The following is a 17,709-nucleotide window of genomic DNA, read 5'->3' on the forward strand; positions in this document are numbered from 1 at the left end:
TTCATTATAAATCCTGACATTAAAATCAATTATTACTCTGCTTTCTAAATTTGGAAGGGCTCTACCTGACAGTGAACCAGTCAGTAGCACTGCAGTAGAAAAAAAAAAGGCTCTGAAGGAAAGTTATTGCCAGCAGCTGCTGTGCTGTCAGCAGGGCCTGCACACCACCAAAAACCTGCAGTCTGCAAAGAACCCAACTATCCCCACATCCAAAGTCACTGTTAAATGTATTTCTGTTTCTTTACATCATGAGACACATTGCACAGTTTGTATCTTTGAAATTGTATTTAAGTAGGTCACCCCAGTTCTTGCAGCATGGCAAGAAATACTGCAATCACGTTGAGAATTTTACTTTTGCCCTCATTTGAAGGGCGTGAAAAACAACCCTGGAAACGTAAAAGAACTCTTGGGTCTTTTAATTCACCCTAAAGGAGTTTACAAAAGGCGCACACACACATAAAAGCTGGGTTTAACTGGTGGTCAGATGAAAAGAAGGGGACTTCTGGTTTAATTCCTGCTGCAAATTAGGTTCAACATTATACAGTTCTTTTCAAATTCATAACAAGTCAGCCCAGAAGGAGAGGCTGAGCTGCCAGACAACCTGCCTCCTGCCAGGAGAAGGCCACAGCAAAATACAGGAGACCACCAACTGATCTCATCCACATCTATTTTTAGTGCTGATTTAATGGCCTGTAACCAAAATTTGCTGCCATTCCTGAGGAGAGCAAACTGCACTGATTACCATTATTTGTAAAGAGCAAAGTTTCCCCCAAAAATGCTACAAAAATTATGTTGCACTGCAAGCCCATGTGATACTGTAAAACCAAATAAAATCATGCCATACTTTTTCTCAGATGTGGTACACTGCTGAATGCTTTCAAAGGCTCAGATCTTTCATACTCCACCAGGCACTTTTTTTTCCCTTTTTCCTCTTTGTTGAAATACTTGTCAGTGAATTTCTCCATTGGTTATTTCTGTCTGTGTGTAAGTATTAAGCTGAAGTAAAGGGGCCAATACAGATGGCTGGTGTGCAATAGATATTTATGACCATCACTGTTAAAAAAAACCCCATGAATCACAACTTGGAGGATCATTCCCACTATGACATTTTGAGTTAGCCATATGGTTTTTTTCAGCTGCAAGCACAGAAATGCCACAACCAGGGCATTTTAATGCTCTTTGGGGAGGTTTGGTTTTTTGGTTTTTTTTTTTCTTATGGATACAACAGAGTGCGCTCACCTGAAAAGGAAAAATGTTGTCAGCTCTGTTCAAGCTGTCATCCATCCAGGATTTGGGAGCGAAGGCCGAGCTGGGTCGTGCATACTTCTGCAGCTGGATATGATTACTTGCAAAATTCTTCTTTAAGGGCGAGATGGAGTTCAAGGGGGTGATCCCTCCGTTCAGTCCCCGGCGGTGGTCTCGGCCCTGGGACCCTCCCCAGCCGCCGTATCCGCCGCCGCCGGGGCTCCAGGAGGACGGGGTGGGCGATGGGCTTTGGTAGCTGCTCCACGGAGAAGGTGGCTTGTTAAGATTATTGGCCAAATGAGGCAACTGATTAAAAGCAGCATTTCTGTGTGTGAATGGAGGTGGGTGAGGACTTGCAGGAGACCTCCTCTGTTGCTGATGCTGATTGTGATGATGCTGGAAATGGGGGTGATGAGGGTGGTGCTGAGAGAGGGGTCCGATCTGGGGGGAAAAGCTACCACCAAAGCCAGGGCTGACGTGATGTGGGAAATTCTGAAACAGCAGAGCACCATTATTAGCTGAGGCAGTAGGGACCCCTCCCTGGTGGAAAAAACTTGCATCTTCATTGATTATTGTAGAAGAAGAAGGAGCAATAGCTGCAGACCAGTTACTAAAACCAGTCAGAGAAGATGCGGTGGATGTCAAGGGCTGTGTCGAAGTACCGAGCCCCGAAGCCTCTTGGTAATCAAATCCTGTTAAAACCGGCGATTCTATTCTTATTTTCTCCTTTCCATTGCCATTCTCTGAAGAATTATCGCCCTGGTTTTCTTCAGTTTTAGCTTTCTCGGGTTCAGAGAGCATGCCTGCTTCCTGACTTTGACCAGGGGAAAGCTGCTGTTTTTCTAGGGACTCTTGCTTTTCCTGTTGCTGAGTTTTAGATTTTTCTGACCCCAGAATCTCATCCTGAATATTATGGGCAGCTGGAGCAGGAAAGAGCCAAGCTGACCCAGCACTACTGCCATTGGCAGCTGTGTTATTATTTATAAAAGCAGCAGGGCTGGGGGTTGCATTTTGATGATGGTGTGGAGGCTGCAGATGTGGATGAAATCTGACTGGAAAAGCTGACTTATTTCCAGTGTTGTTTTGCACTAACACTCCAAACCCGTAATCCCCCATTTATTATATTTAGGGTTTGAATCCTCCCTGTAAGAACAAGTTGATGTTTAGTGTTTAGCTTGTCCTCTTGTGAGGCAAGATTAGCAAGTATCCTGGTTTTCGCTAGATATTCCAGTGTCTCCCTCCACGCTATTTATTTCAGATTTGGATAAAGATGTTTGCTTTTTTTTTTTTCCTTTTTGCAAAAGATAGATCTCTTCAACTATTTCAATGTGTCAATTTGTGTCCGTTTCCTTCCTTTGGCCAGGAGGAAGGGAAAAATAAATCTTTGGTTCACAAAATAAGAGGTTTCCTTTTTTCTAAAGGAAATGCACAGCAATGAGAGAATAAGCTTCTGGGAAATAAGGATAAAGAGATTCTAACTATCCTGTTTTTTTCCTCCTCAGCAGCCTTGACTCGCCCATAAATGAGTTAAGAGGGAAGAAAAAAAAAATACAATGACGTCTGGTCCCTCAACCCCTTGGCAGCAAAAAATAGATTTAAATCTGGAATAATTTAATACATCTCTATAATCTAATATATATTTGTGTCCTGTTCAAAAAGAGTCTTTGCTGTGGACAAGGGAAAAATTTACCTCAGGATCTCAGCATTCAGAAGGGTGAAATGGGGGAGTGAGTTGCAGAAGAGGCTTTATCCCGTGCTGCTGGGTTTAACCTATTATATTTAGCAATAATATACACCGTGTGTGTGCGTGTGTGGTTGTTTAAAGGGGTAAGATCTTATCTCAGGAAATCAGTATTCTCTGTGTGTTGGGTGGGGAGTGAGTTGTGCAGGAGAAGGGTGGATTCTTGATGCTGCTCCTTCTGGGCTGGGTTTCTGAGCTCGCCAGACTCGCTTCTTATTTATGATCCAATATTTGCGTGTCCTTCATATGAGTCCTGACTGTCCGAGGAGGAACGTTTTCATCTCAGAAATCAGCGTTCACCGTTCGGGAAAGGGAAGGGAGGGGACAGCGAGTTGTGCAGGAGGAAGGGGAAGGAGGTTTTTTCTCGCTCTCTGCTGCCGGGAGGGTGTTTTGTGGTGCGGGGCTCGCCTCCTTCCCCGGGAATCGCGGCTCCCGCAGCCCAGCGAGCCCCCGGAACGCGCTCCCTCCTCAGGCACTCGGCATCCAGCGGGGCCGGGCTGAGGGTGCCCCGCGCGTCCCCCGCCCTCGCTCGAGCCGGGCAAGGCAGGAGGGGTTTTACCTCAGCAGCGCAGCAGCCTCCGGCAGGGAGGGGAAGGCGCGGCCGGCCGGGCTCCTCTCTCCCCCATGGAAGGTGTTTAAGCGGCTCTCCCGGGTCGCCCGGCGGGGTCGGGGCAGGCTCTGTCTCGGGGCGCAGCGCTCGGGGCTCCGGCGGCGGCTCGGGGCGCTCCCTGCCCTGCGGCGGCTCGGCTGGGCTGCGGCCGGGCCGTGCCCCTCATGTACCGGCCGCACCGGGGGGTTCTCCGCGGGCTCGATGCTGCGGGGAGCTGGAAGGACGAGGCGATCGACAGCTTTCGGTAGCCGGCGACGTGTCCCCGGCGCGCAGCCCCCCGCTGCCGCCGCCTCGTTTTGCGTCTTTTTCCGTGTGTTTTTTCTGCCGCCTTCCCCGCCCCCCACCCCCCCGGCGGCCGCCGCAGCCGGTGCCTCGCTGGTCCCCGCGCGGCCGCTGCCCAGCCCGTGCCGCCCGGACCGAGCGGCCGCACCAAATGACAACCAGCTGGCGGGGGCCGCGCGGCGCTTCCGGGGCGGTGGCGGCCGCGCCCCCGGCCCGCCCCCGGCACCGGCTCCGGCTCCGCCCGGCGCTGCGCCGCCATCTTTGGTGCGGGCAGGGACTCCCCGGCCGGGGCGGCCACCCCGGGGCTGGGCGCGCACCGCCCGCGGCGCCGCCGCCATCTTAGGTGTGGGCGGGAGGTCAGGCGGATGCCGGCGGCGCCGCCATCTTGGAGTGAGGAGCGCGGCGCCCGCCATGTTTGTGCAGGGCAGGGCGTCACCTGTCACTGTCGGAGCCCGGTGTCACAGACAGCGGCCGCGCTCGGCAGCGACGCTAAAGAGCTTCTCATTGCACCCCCTGCCATGGCAGGGACACCTTCCACTGTCCCAGGCTGCTCCGAGCCCCGTCCAACCCGGCCTTGGACACTTCCAGGCGTGAGGCAGCCGCAGCTTCTCTGGGCGGCCTGTGCCAGGGCCTCACCACCCTCACAGCAAAGAATTTCTTCCGTACGTGCAGCCTAAGTAGTCCAAGGGCAAGCATCAAAAAGTCTACTACAGATCTGGTTTATACGCTACTTCATTTTGGGGATGAGTGCTGTTTTTGCACACCGACAGATTACAGCATGCAAATGAAAATACAGTTTTAAATGTAATATCAAAATATCGTGACATTTAAATAATATGTAGGTTCACCATAGAAAAATCAAGTTTAAAAGGAAACATGCAGAGAAATTTACTCCAAAGTTTTCTCTTAGTAGAGGGCTGTTCTCTACTTGCTCCGAGATTTCTTCTCAGACACGACTGTAATTTGGATTATACTTTTACCAAACCAATTATTTCCCAACAATTTTATTAAATAAACTTTTTTCTTCGCGGTCACAGACACCTTGTTTCTATGTGTGAAAACAGCCTTGTTTACATACGGTGAAAACATCATTCTGAAAATGTAATGACTGCGTTATAATTTCCCCTTTCGTTTACTGTTTGCAGCTTCTGTGAGCTCATCTGATACTGGGCATTATTTTCCTCTGCACTTTTCTAGTCATAATGTTGTTAGCAGCATCTTAAGGTTCAGGGTTAGCAGGCACTTCTGTCCGGATGCCACGGACCTGGCTCCAGGAGCAGATTGCTGTTCCACGAATAGTTTGGGAAAGACTGAGTCTATGGCCTTAATTTAATTTCAGGCACACCCTTGCAGTGCATTGGGGTAGATGCAGATGGACTGGAGTGATACGAGCAGAATTTCTGAAATCTGACTTTAATCATTTTGCCTGACAAACATTGTTTGCTGAAACCATGGGAGGTTCCTCAAGGGCCGGTGCTGGGATGGTTCAGCTGCCCAGCAGGATTTGTGGCTGTTTATTCAACCTCTTTGACAAAAAAATGCCTGACCAATGTCCAGGGATTGCAGGCATTAGATACCAAGATGAATCAATTACTGAAGAAAGTCAGGGTTGTCTATAAGTACGTGGATTTAACCACCAGTGAGGAAATTCTCACTTTGGGGGCTGGATGATGTAGAGAGAGTCTCAAAGAATACAGAGGGTGACATTGTCACAGAATCACAGATGGTTTGTGTCAGAAGAGACCTTGAAGATCATCCAGTTCCAACCCCTGCCATGGCAGGGACAACTTCCAGTAGACCAGGTTGCTCCAGGTTTTTAAATCACTCAAGCTCAAATCCCTGTAGAGTCAAATTAACTCCTTTATCACACTGATTTTGCCGTAACTTATGCCATGACCTAACTTTTGGATGAAATTTGAAACATAAGATTCAAATAATTAGAAAACCTTCACCACAACAGTAAATATTCAAGACTTTTGAAATGGGAAGGAAAGGGGAGAGTTCTCTCAGTAGCATTTGCTTGCACACACTGGTGAGACTCATGCCCAGATTTGCTGCCACATCCTCCAAATCGGTCCCTGCAGCTCAGTCCTGATGTATCAAACTTTTCACCTGAAAGAGGTTTCAGTCTGAATGACACTTGAAGTACTTTAAATCATCACAGTACCTTCTGCTAATCACCATCAGCATCTAATGGATTCATTTCTGGAAGCACTTTAACTCTTCTGGGTTCCTTGGAGGAGAGGATTCCTCTGGCCACTCCAGCTGCCATCATTAGGCAGCTTTAGCTGACGACTGCCAGTGGCTCTGTGCTCTACCCAGGCTCCCCCCAGCATCAATCTCCAGGATCACAAACCCCTTAACAACCTCTTCACTGCGAGACTAAACCCCAAGTGGGAACATATTGCTCTCCTCTGAGGATTAGATTTCTTAGCCTGTTTTTATTCTGCTACTCTCGCTGTGAATGTCACATAATAAATGCTTGACTGTGACTCAGGTCACAGGAAAAACTGAGCGTGGCTGAACTGATGTAGAGAAATCTGTGTGCTTGCTTTTGCTCAGTCAGAAACAATCACAGAATCACAGAATTCACAGAATGCCCAGGTTGGAAGAGTCCTTCAAGATCATCGAGTCCAACCCAGCCCCAACAGCTCAACTCAACCCTGGCACCCAGTGCCACATCCAGGCTTTGTTAAACACACCCAGGGATGGTGACTGCACCACCTCCCCGGGCAGCCATTCCAGAACTTTATCACCTCTCTGTGAAAAACTTCTTCCTAATATCCAACCTGTATTTCCTTAGTGCAGCTTGAGGCTGTGTGCTCTGGTTGTGTCAGTGCTGCCTGGAGAAAGAGACAACCCCAGCTGAGCACAGGCACCTTTCAGGAGCTGTAGGGAGTGATGAGGGCACCCTGAGGTCTGTGGTTTGCTCAGCCTTTCAGTGCCCCACACCAGTGCAACACAGCACAGGGGAACATCCCTTTTGTCAGGTGTGCTCAAAAGGCCGTGTGCCTCACAAGAAGTGGAATTTCTGATGGTAATTTAGTAGGACAAGCTCACAGATAAACTGAACCTGAAAGCAAGTGGGATCCCCAGGAAGCAGCTCTCCAGCTCAGTCACACGGCTCATCCTGGCAGAGCAGATGTGCCGTTTGTGATACGCTCCCAGTGTTATCAAATCAAGGTCCCATTGAGCGAAGAAGTGAAAGGACTTGCAGAGCTGAGAAGGAACTCCTTGTGAAAATGCCTTGCCAGCAACCCTCTCTTTTTTAAATCAAAGCACTGCCAGCTCTCAGGCATCTGCTGGTTGCAGCTGTCACGGTGTCATCCGGAGGGAAAGGTGAGCCCTCGGTGACTCAACACCCGAACATCAAACACTGACACTGCTCACACTGCAGAAAATCAGATTGCTGCATCTATTTCACACTGTTGGTGGGGAAACACAGAATTCAAGTCTCATTTAAGTCATCTTCTGCCTTAGAAGAAAAGGAGCAGAAAGAGGATAAGAATCTCTTTTCTAAAGGCAGAATTATCAGCTGCTTCTTATGTCTCAAAAACTGCAACTGATGTTTTCTTGACTGTCAAAAGGCTATTAGGATGTTCAGATCTCCAGTTTTATACTAAACATCCTTGCTGTATCTTGTCCAGCCAACAGCATATTAACACAGTTTAGTAAATAAAATTTAAAGTCAAAATTAACCCTATACTTACAGCACAGGATTTTAGGAAGGGTGCAGTGGGATAAATTAAAATTCAAAGGGATTGTTTGTGGTGTTGTTAGTCACTCAGATGTTCCTCCACGTTCCTCTAGGTCTGGTGTATCACAGAAGATACACATTCAATGGTAATAGAAGCAGCCAACAGACCTGAAAAGCTGCATCAACATTTTATCCTAAACAATTGCTCCAGGAAGGCTGAACTAAAAACCCCAGGCAAGCTGTCAGTAGCTAATATTAGCCTACACATACAGAATTTTTTTAATTCCAGAGCAATTTCCAAAGATTGCAGAAAATGTTCTCTAGACTGCAGAGAAAACCCAACTGTTCATTTTTGTGCTGATGCAGCTGCAACTGCTGTTTGCTAGATCCTATCTCAGCTTGGTCATTGCAATATCAAAGTATGATTTTATAAACCTTTTAACTCTTGTGTAAAGCACATTATACATGCTAATGGCTTCATTTGACTAAGCTGCCTTCGTCATTTTGCTGCAGCTGGGTGAAGGTACTATATATTGCTATACCCTCATATGTTAAGCAACCCTTTAATGGAATACATTGCCTTGGAGTCTTTAGTTTTTATGAAAAAAATCCTTATCACTGCCCAGAGAACTATTTTGCGTGCAGTAATTATGTAATATTAATGAACAGTATTACATACAACTATTTTCTAGCCCTATTCTTTGTGTGGCATGTACTTCAGAATGACCTGACACTGCAAAAATGCCTCTAGCTTCCATGGCTCATGTAAAATACAATAAATACATAAATAATTGAGAAGAGGAAATAGGTAGTGTTGCAAAGGCTGTGGTGTTCTTACCACTGCACTTCAAAATCCATCGATGTGACCTTTGCAAATGTGCTTTTCTTCTCTCATTTAAGAATTCTTCCTTGAGCTGGGCAAAAAAAAAAAAACCAACAACTCCACACAGGCACAGAGTTTCAAATTTGAAAACTCACTTTGTAATCTTATTTCTAAAATTGTAGAAGGAAAGAAGCAGCCAGGGGATGAGCCAGGACAGCGTGTCCAGGGACACCACCAGGGCACCTGGAAAGCAGTGGCCATCCAGTGAATTCCATGGGAAAGAAGCTGTTTATCCCATGGAGACTAAGCTTCTCAATCTCTTGGGGTTTGGAAGTTTTTTCCCTCTACTTCTCAAATAAATAACTGCTTATTTAATTCCTCTTAATAAAGGAGGAATGCGGGGCTGTGTCAGGGGCCAATTAGTCAGGGCTTGCAAAGTACGCTGGTGCCAAGTATAATTTTTACTGCAACTCGGTGACACCTCCATTTCTCAAAGTAAGATTTCATAGCCTGTTCATTTACAAAGTGGGCTAGTGCCTTTGGGTATTTGGGAAGGGCAAAAAGACAAATTGAAAAGCATCAAATCATTTAATTTCAAAGTGCATTAAGCGCACGCCTTCCAATTTTCTGACTAAAATGTTCGTTGGCTTTTTCCAAAGAGGTTTATATTCAGGGCACAGAAATAGTTTGTGGATTTTAGATTCCTGAAATACTTAACAATGTTATTCAGGGGAAGAAAACACAGGCTTCTTGTCCTAAAAAACCCAGATTCACGTGCAAAGTGTTAATGAACCCAAGTGACAGCTTAAGAATAAAAATAGCATAACCCTCCCTTCCCCCTGAAATGATAGCTAATCAAACATTTTCTAGAACAGGATTTCTGACTAGTCTGGGATCTAATAATTTTAAAAAAGCAAAAAGAACAATATTAGGAGTCCGATTCAAAGAGACCAGAATGAGGTTGGCCTTGTTTTCCACCTGGGAGCCAGAGTACCTCCAGCCCCTGGATCTCCTGGCTCCTTCTGGAGCATTGCTTGCTGGAATCTGTAGTCTCCAGGCTGCATCTCCATTATTAAACAGGAGAGCAGTGGTAATCTGCTCCATTTTAGGCAAATGAAGTGCAGCTCTTTGGCTCCTGGCACATTCCCAATGCGGCCCTGAGATGAGCATAATTCCACAAAATCCATAAGATTCAGAGCCCGTGGCTGCCACTGTTCCCCCTTCCCGTGCCTTGCAGGTAATGGGAGGTCCTTTGCTGGGGTCCTTGAAGGGGACAAAGATATTCTGGAAGAGTTTAATGAATATTGGGTTTCTGTGTGCTGAGGGAAGCAGTTCAGGAGAGACTTCCAGTTTTCCCTTGGAGTTCCTTACCTGATGGGTTTCCTGTCACATTTCTGCTGGCGAGGGAAGTGGGGCATGTTGCATATTCAGTGTGCCCCTCCTCGTGCCTTGCAGGGGGAACAGGGTGTGTTTCCTCAGAATAGAATGAACTCGTGCTTTCCAATTTTTCCCCATGTTAGGAAATAGGTCCTGTCTCATTACTGGTGACAGCACATATTGGTAGGTCATAGAGCAAAGGGAGAGCCTTGCGTAGAACAGCTGGGGCCCAGAGCCAGAAATCTCATTAAAGTAAGCTGCTGCTATTTCCAGCCTGTAATAGAGCTTTGGAGCTTGATTATATTCAGTGAAAGCAGGTCATTACAAACACACTGCTTTTTGCATATTATCTAAATTGAAATAATAATATGTTCTCTCCTTTCATGTGCTATATTGATAAATCCCAACTTATGAATGAAACATGTTGATTAGTTAGTTAAAAATAATTAGTTCCGTATTATGCCTCCAAGTTTAAGGCTTGATTAGTGCAAACAAATAACTTTTCTTGATAATAAGTCATTTACAGAGTATTCTCTTAAGTGGAGCACACAGGCATAAAAATAATCTGCAGCAGTAAATTGTGTTATTTGTTCTCTCTTTTTTCTTTGACTTCAAATGTAACAGTACTTTTAGAACTTGAGAGACACAATATCTATATGCAGATTCTGATCTCAACAGCAACTGCTGCAGTGCTACTCTGGTGTTATTTGATGGAGGTGGCAGAGCACCAGATAAGAATGCGACCCATAAATGTTCTTTGATTCAGCCTTTTTGGCCACACAGCCCCAAAAGAAGAACAATTATTTTTTCCAGTGACTGAGAATATCGCTCTGCTATTAACTTGCATTTAAATATTCTGATATTTGCATCAGAAGTGAGCTAATGAGTGGGTTTCCTGAGCAGTGGAAGTTCTTTTGAAGCAAAACAAAACCCTGCATGAACATTTTTTTCTAGTCATCAGCTCACTGAAGCCAGCACTATTCAACAATGTTCAAAAAGCTTAAACCCCTTCCTGAATATGAACATTTTCCTGAACCAAGGCTTAGGGTCCTCATCAAGTCATTTTTTTTTAGCTCCCCATAGGGTTTCTCTCACATAGGCCAAAGATGGGTCCAAAACTGTGCGCAGGAGACACCCCTTAAAGAAAGGCTCTACCTTGATAGGATTATGGGATAAATACTGCAATAAAATTAGATATCATCCTGATAAAAACCCTTGACTCTGTTGATACTGCTGTTTGTGCTGCGGCTCCCACCTACAGAGCCTCTCTGATGGAAAGTTATGGCTCTCAATTATCACTGTGAAAATCCAGCCCTATTTTGGGAGTGCTCATAACTTGGAGCAGTCATCGAGGTGTGGGAGTTTGACGGCGTTGTTGGAGAATAGCAGCCTTCGTGTCGAGGCGCTGAGGCACGACGAGCCCGGCAGGCACATCACACACCTCTCTAGAGCTCTTCTGTAAAACTTTTCCCTTCCTCGTTGACAGAAAAACTTGCAAAGCCTGGAAAGACCAGATCTGTGCTTCCAGGCTGTCAGGAAGGGAATTTACCCAATGGCAGCAGTTGTGGTCTCAGCAGATGACAAGACCGGCAGTTTTCTGACTCCACGTAATCAGCAGACAGCCATGAGGTGGAAAAGGCTACATCTCTACTCGTTGTGAAAGAACTGAGGTGACTTACTGGTTAAAAACTGCTCAATCCTCCCCAGTCCTCTCAGAGGGCACTTACTGAGAAATGGTAATGGTTTACAGTCTCAGAGTGCTTTCAGAGCACTCAGTGTCAGAAAAAATGGCATTAACCCACTCCCCTCCCCATATTCTGGACCTCTTTCTCAATGCTAATCAGGAGTAAATTCACTGAAGTGAAGAGAGTTATACAAGACCTGTGTGAAAGTGGAATCAAATCCATGTATCATACGTTTAAGATTCCTGGCAAAATATGCTCTATTTACTTGAGGAAATTAAAACATTTCAGGGACTGGATGATTTAAGGGTTATGTTCTTACTTCCTAGAAATTAGAACAGTACCTCATGTAATCAATAAATGTATGAAACTGCCTGAAATGCAAGCATTGCAGAGGTCAGGAGTGGAAAAAACACAGCTGAAATCACTTTACATGACATACTGGAAAAGCAACATTATTTTTACCAACAGCACAAGGAAGCCATTGCAAGTGGCAAGAAACTGATTGAATGGTATGGCAAAGAGCATTTGTTTGATAAAGTCAATTTTGCCACTTCCATGGCAACTAAAACACAAAATTAGACTGTTCAGGGAAGCACTTTGGTTCCAACCTCCTTTGAACTTCAAGAAATTTGGGGGAAAAAACCCTTGGATTGGGCCCATCTGTGTGGGAAACACCACCCTGCATTCACAGCACACCAGCAGAGCTATTTTCACATCAGATCACAAGCACCGGGCAGGGTGGGCTGTATTCTCTGGAATAGAAATTACTCAGTTCCACCCGAAGCCTTTCAAGTGTCTTCCACAAGAAGTGGCTCCATTAAGACCAACAAAAGTGCTGATTCTGCAGAAGAGATGCTGCAAATCCTCCAGGAGAGCTCTGGGACAGAAATGGGCTTTTAAACATGTAGAGAGTCACTCAGCTCCCACCCTCAATCCTGAAAGAGCTGCTTGAGGAGGTTTTGTGAAAGCACAGAATATCCTGAGCTGGCAGGGATTCACAAGGATCATCCCAGGGATCTCCTGTCCCTGCACAGCCCCAAAATCCCAACCTGGGCGTCCCTGTATCAGCTCCTGGGCTGCTGCAGGAGTAGAAGGAGTTTGCTGGAAAGAGGAACAAACCCTCCTCTGCGCTGCCCCTTCCCCCTGGGTTACAGTACACCAAGGCTTGTGATGCTTGGCCAAAGAATGGTGAAACCCTGGAGTGGCTCTGGACAGCACTTGCTGGTGATCCTGAGTCACTGGCTCATGCTAAAGTCAGACCTGCAGTCAGATGGGGGGTGTGCAATGGGGACTTTGCCATCAGCGCTTTATGCCTGAATTTTGCATCACAAATGCTCCTGCAGGCATTAAAAGACATTTCAGTGAACGTCCAGTGAGGGGAATTGACCCCTGCAGAGCCAGGCTCAGTTTTGAATGGCTTTTTTGGCTTGTCACATCTTCCCAGTCTCCAGACCTTTGCATTGTAACGTGGTGTGTCGTAAATATCGGTAATGGAAGGGATTACATCAGCCACCCTCGTGCTGCCAACCTCAATATTAAACTCTGCAGCAGCAAGGAGCCCTGCCCAGAGGACTATGACAACTATTCAGCTCCATTTATATTAGAATACAAAGTACAGAATAAACCCACAGCCTTTCTGGCAACTGATACTACGTGTCAGATAAGAATGGCACAGGGGAGAACAATGCCAGAGCGCTGAAGTTCCTTCTTAGATTAAGAGCTGAGGATATTTGATATGTGCCCTTCCAGAATGTGCTGTAGGTCAGACGTTTTTTATTTTGATTTTTTTAAACAGTAAGCCCCCACTACCTAAGCAAAAGCAAAATGTAGTTTCTTATTTCTGCACCCACTGGCTATCTTCAGAGTGTTTTGGCTATAACAAGGGAGAGAGAGGGATCTGGTTGGATTTTAATGTATTTTCACCTCATTTCAGATACTCAAAAGACACTGGTTTAAATGCTTAAAATTATGTTTGACATTTCCTGGCAGTTTCTCTTTGCTCATTCAGCTGCACATTGACTGTACTGCCCTCAGTGCAATTTCAAGTTTGCTTGAGGTTGTTTGGGCCAAATAAAATCCCATTCTTATGAGATAAGCCAACATTAATTTCCAGGGAGTTTGACCAGAACTATTGTCCCCCTGTTATACTGTTCATCAGAACTTACTCTTTTCCAGCCCTCATAGTAAATATTCTTGGGAGAGACTGCTCAAAGATTTAGGTAGCAAGTGTGAAATAATTAGACTCAGTGGAACACAGGGTTCTAAAGAGTGGAAGGCATGATTCAGCATTTCATCTTTTCAGCTTTAATGATTTGTTGTTTGTTTTTTGCAGATCTTTAAGGGAAAAACTGGACTGACTTCTCTGCGTGGGACTTAAGAGATCCTGGAACTGGAAAGATAAAGGAGTTGGCAAGAACTTGCTTTATCCACCATGCTGCTCTGTGACTGCTGCTGGCCCCACAGAGATGGCTTCATTCCATCAGTATTTATTGCATATAATTTGCATACAGCTCGTTGAGATGCTCAGAAAGACGCAATAAAAACCCAGAAAATATGAATGCTCAAAAAATGGCATTGTCTGCTGTAGGAGTATAGAACCAGATCCCCAGGTCCTGTGCCTTTATTTCAGCAAAGGAGCTGGGCTATTGTTTCTATTTAAAATTGGTTGCCATGGTGGTTTCATCCGGGCTTTTGCCCTGATGAAAATTGTTTGTATCAGTGACGCAGCAGCGCTGGCAACCCAATGTTTGCATCTACCTCCAACAGAGCAGCAGGTGAGGAGCTGGAGCCTGGCACATCACCTGGGCACCCAAACAGGTTCCTTAAACGCCCAGGGACTCCTGGCTGTCACACCTGAGGGCAAGTGGGAGTGCAGCCACCACACAGGTGGTTTGAGTGCCTGCAGCTCCTGCAGTGACCTCAGACAAAATGGAAATGCTGCAGTGAAAGCCCACGGCCAGGAGGATCTTCCCCCAGGTGTGACCCTGGAGTGCTGTTTGGATTTTGCAGCACCACCTGGAATTTCTGGGAAGTTTCAGCTCTCACGTTTTGAAAGTGATGGGAAGTGCTGCCTGACATTCAGATCTGCTGATACAAGAGTCTCTCCCTTTTTCTAATGAGCCTCAGTCATTAGCCTCCTTATGTCACAGGCAGCTAGTGATCCCATGAACTAGGTGAATGGCAGCCACCAGGACACTGAGAAATGTCTATGAACAATACAGGTTAAAAAAGGAACCCTTCCATATGCATTTATTTCAGGTGACAGTTCAACTTCTGGCCCAAACTCCTGCAAAACTTCAGTCTGCTTCCCACTTGGTGGTGATTCTGTAGGGCACACTCACAGGGACAAACCCAGGACACTCTGAGATCTCAAAGAGACTTTTAGGCTTAAAGCTTTCTCTTTAACGAAAAACGGTATTTTGGAATAATAAACCTCCTGCAAGGGACAGAGGGGGTTAATGCTCCTCCCTGCATTGTCTGTCAGCACTATACCAGGCACAAAACAGCAGCAGATTTCCTAGCTGGAACAGTGCTGGCTAAATTGATTTAGATCTGGAACGTGAGTACCAGTCCCTTCTCTTCACCTTTATTGGGAAATCCTCCTTTCCAGCAGATGTGGTGAGTGGGGGTGGAGGAACCCAAGAGCAGCTGTGAACAATGAACAAGGACCAAACGTTCTCAGCAGAAAAGAGAAGCTGGCAGTGCCAAGAGCACCGTGGCAGCTCGAGCTGTGCAGAGCAGAGTGCCCAGGGTGCCAGCCCTGTATTCCTTCCCAGTCTGCAAATGGAACAGCCTGGCAGTCTGTCTTTCCAGCACAGAGATTGTATTTCAGCTGATGTGCCTGCAGTGCCCATTCTGCTGAGCTGGAAGCGAAACATCTGCTGAGTTAAGAAATTATTAAAGGCCAGCAAGAGCCTCGTTGGCTTTTGGTGCTGTCGGTGCAAACTTCTTTGATAATGGAGCAGCTTTTCCAGGAACACAATCAGGAGAGAGCAGGCTGTGTTAGCACCTCGCTTGCTGTTCCAGGAAGGGAGCTCTCCACAGAGGCAATGCTGTGCTGTTCCTTTCTTCCAGAGGCTCAGGATGTCAGAGCTGAGGCAGTGCTCCATGTGATGCATCACCTCCCCCACTGCATGCTCACAGGCTTAAAAGTATCACAGGCTCAAAATTGGGACTATTTTAGAAGGGATTGGTCTGTCTGCAGCAGCCTAGAGCCCGGGGGGATCTTTGGAGGGAGAGCTGAGGGTCTTGCACCGTCCTGTGAACCTGCAGTGCTGACTTTTCCATTGAAAAAAGGAAAGCTGCAGGTCAGAGCTTCACCCCATCACTATCAGGATTTGGCAAGAGTCAGATCAGAGCACCTGGATACTCCAACCAGGAGCTTTGTATAAAACTGAGACACAGATTCCTGAAAGTTTCCTGTTTGTTAAAAGCTGGCACCCCAAGGACGGGAGAAGCCAGGTGACTTTGTGTTTGTGCCCCTGCTGCAGAAGACATCTTTCTCTTAAATCCTTTAAATCAATACACCACTCTAAAAAAGGCCAACCTGTAATAAATGCAGAAAAATATCGGCGTGTGAGAGGAAAAGATCAGAGGTTGCACTTGGTTAGGCCTCTCCTAGATGTACAGTCTGAATGGTAGAAGCTGAGAGCTGTGCTCTCCTGGCAGCAGTTTTTGTGGGACAGAATTTCATCCCTTACCGTGGATCTTGTGGGTTACTCTGAAGGCATAAAGGGGGTAGGAACTGTGCCCTGCAAGGCTCTGCTGCCCTGGCACACTTTGGGTAAGGCCCTGGCCCCTTCTCAAGCTCAGCCTTATCATTAGACTGCAATCAGGGGAGGCAAGAGAGATTTCTGCAGTAAATATTGTATCAGGCAGTCTGGGCTGCTTCAAATGAGAGCAGCTCATAAGGAGCTACTAAATATAAAATCATCCTCAGGGCAGCTCCAGTTTAAGCCAGGGCATGTCAGCCCTCAGAGAAGCACAGAATCTCTGGGATGTAAATAAGAGAAAGGCAGGATGAGGGGGAAAATTAGAAGCTTACAATTGAAATTCTGAAAAATAAATGGAAGGTGTGCCATGCAAAGGGAGAGGACCAAAAAACCCCAACCATCAGGAACATAAAATGTCCAATATCTGCAGTTCTGGTTTGAAATTTCAAGTGTCCTCTGCCACAGCTTCATGCATTGCTGCCTTACACAAATCATCCTGCATACCATGGTGGCTTCTCTACCTTGGAGGACCTTCCAGCTCATTCCAACCCTTCTCTCTCCCTCTGCTTTCTCCAGACCATTCCTTCCCCTGTGTTTGCACATAACCCACAGGATACTGATGTCCCAAAAGCCTCTAGCAATACGCAGAAATGCAATAATTGAATGTTTGAGCAGCAGAACTGAGTTTCCCATTGCTGCAGACTAAACTCCACCTCCTAAAAAGGCAGAAGATGTTCTTTGTGGGTTTCCTGTTCTGTGGATGGCAGATCTGGACCCAGTTTTACACTTGCTATGGGTGAAACGAGGTCTGATGGAGGTGCAAGGGGAGCAGATCCAAAATCCTCCCAAGACAGACAGGGAATCTGCTGGGGTCAGGTTCCTGCTGGATGTTATTGAACTAGTTCAGTGATCCAAAACTAGATCTGAACTTTGCTGCTCTGGCCTATATCCGAGGGAGATAAAAGCTGCTATCTATATCCTTGGGGCCATTTCTGAGCTGTATTGTGTTTCCAGGTTATGTTACCCACAGCTGACTCTGCTGACTTCCTGCATCTGATTCATTCCTCACTTTTGTCCACCTTTTCAGAATACAGCTTATTCCAAAACATAGGGAAACCAACAATTATCAGTAAATTTAACCCTGACACTTAATCCTCCAAGCCAGACCATGCTGGCAGGTTTGCAAATACCTTTGCTAAGCTTCAGTGTCGACACAATTTTATATTTTGGAGGCAGATCCTCTCTGGAAGGGCACTTGCATCATCTTTGGGGGTTGGTGTCCTGGTGCTTTTTGAACACTCTCTATTGCAAAGGCATGTCTCTGAGATGTTTTCCAAGTTCTCACGATACCTGGACCAAGTGCACTGCATGTAATTAATTTTCATTCTGACAATGGTCTTTTAATCACAGCACTAACAGCATCAGCTTAAAATAAATTAGAAAAAAAAAAAAGAAAAAAAAAGAAAAAAGACCCCAAACATATTCTACAGTACAACACTAATAAGGAAAAGTAGCCACATCCCAATCTGTTACAGGC

The 17,709-nt window shown here is 46.0% G+C and overlaps 1 protein-coding gene across 4 annotated transcripts in view; it reads right to left on the minus strand.

Annotated features, from left to right (window-relative positions):
* CPEB4 (cytoplasmic polyadenylation element binding protein 4) overlaps positions 1–4,052 on the minus strand; it is a 38,888-nt gene extending 34,836 nt beyond the window's left edge. For 2 of the 4 annotated variants that reach the window (XR_005957042.1, XM_041489984.1), the window contains exon 1: positions 1,240–4,050. Coding sequence is in view for 3 of the 4 variants with exons in the window: in XM_041489984.1 (XP_041345918.1) it covers positions 1,240–2,361 (1,122 nt within the window). In the remaining variant the exon portion in view is untranslated. Of the gene's footprint in view, positions 1–1,239 lie in introns of all 4 variants that reach the window. The other 2 variants (XM_041489986.1, XM_041489985.1) reach the window with 2 other exon arrangements.
* Between the last annotated feature and the right edge of the window lie 13,657 nt (positions 4,053–17,709).

Source organism: Pyrgilauda ruficollis, unplaced genomic scaffold (genome assembly GCF_017590135.1).
Source record: "Pyrgilauda ruficollis isolate IOZ18807 unplaced genomic scaffold, ASM1759013v1 scaffold97, whole genome shotgun sequence".
NCBI classification, from domain to species: Eukaryota; Metazoa; Chordata; class Aves; order Passeriformes; family Passeridae; genus Pyrgilauda; species Pyrgilauda ruficollis.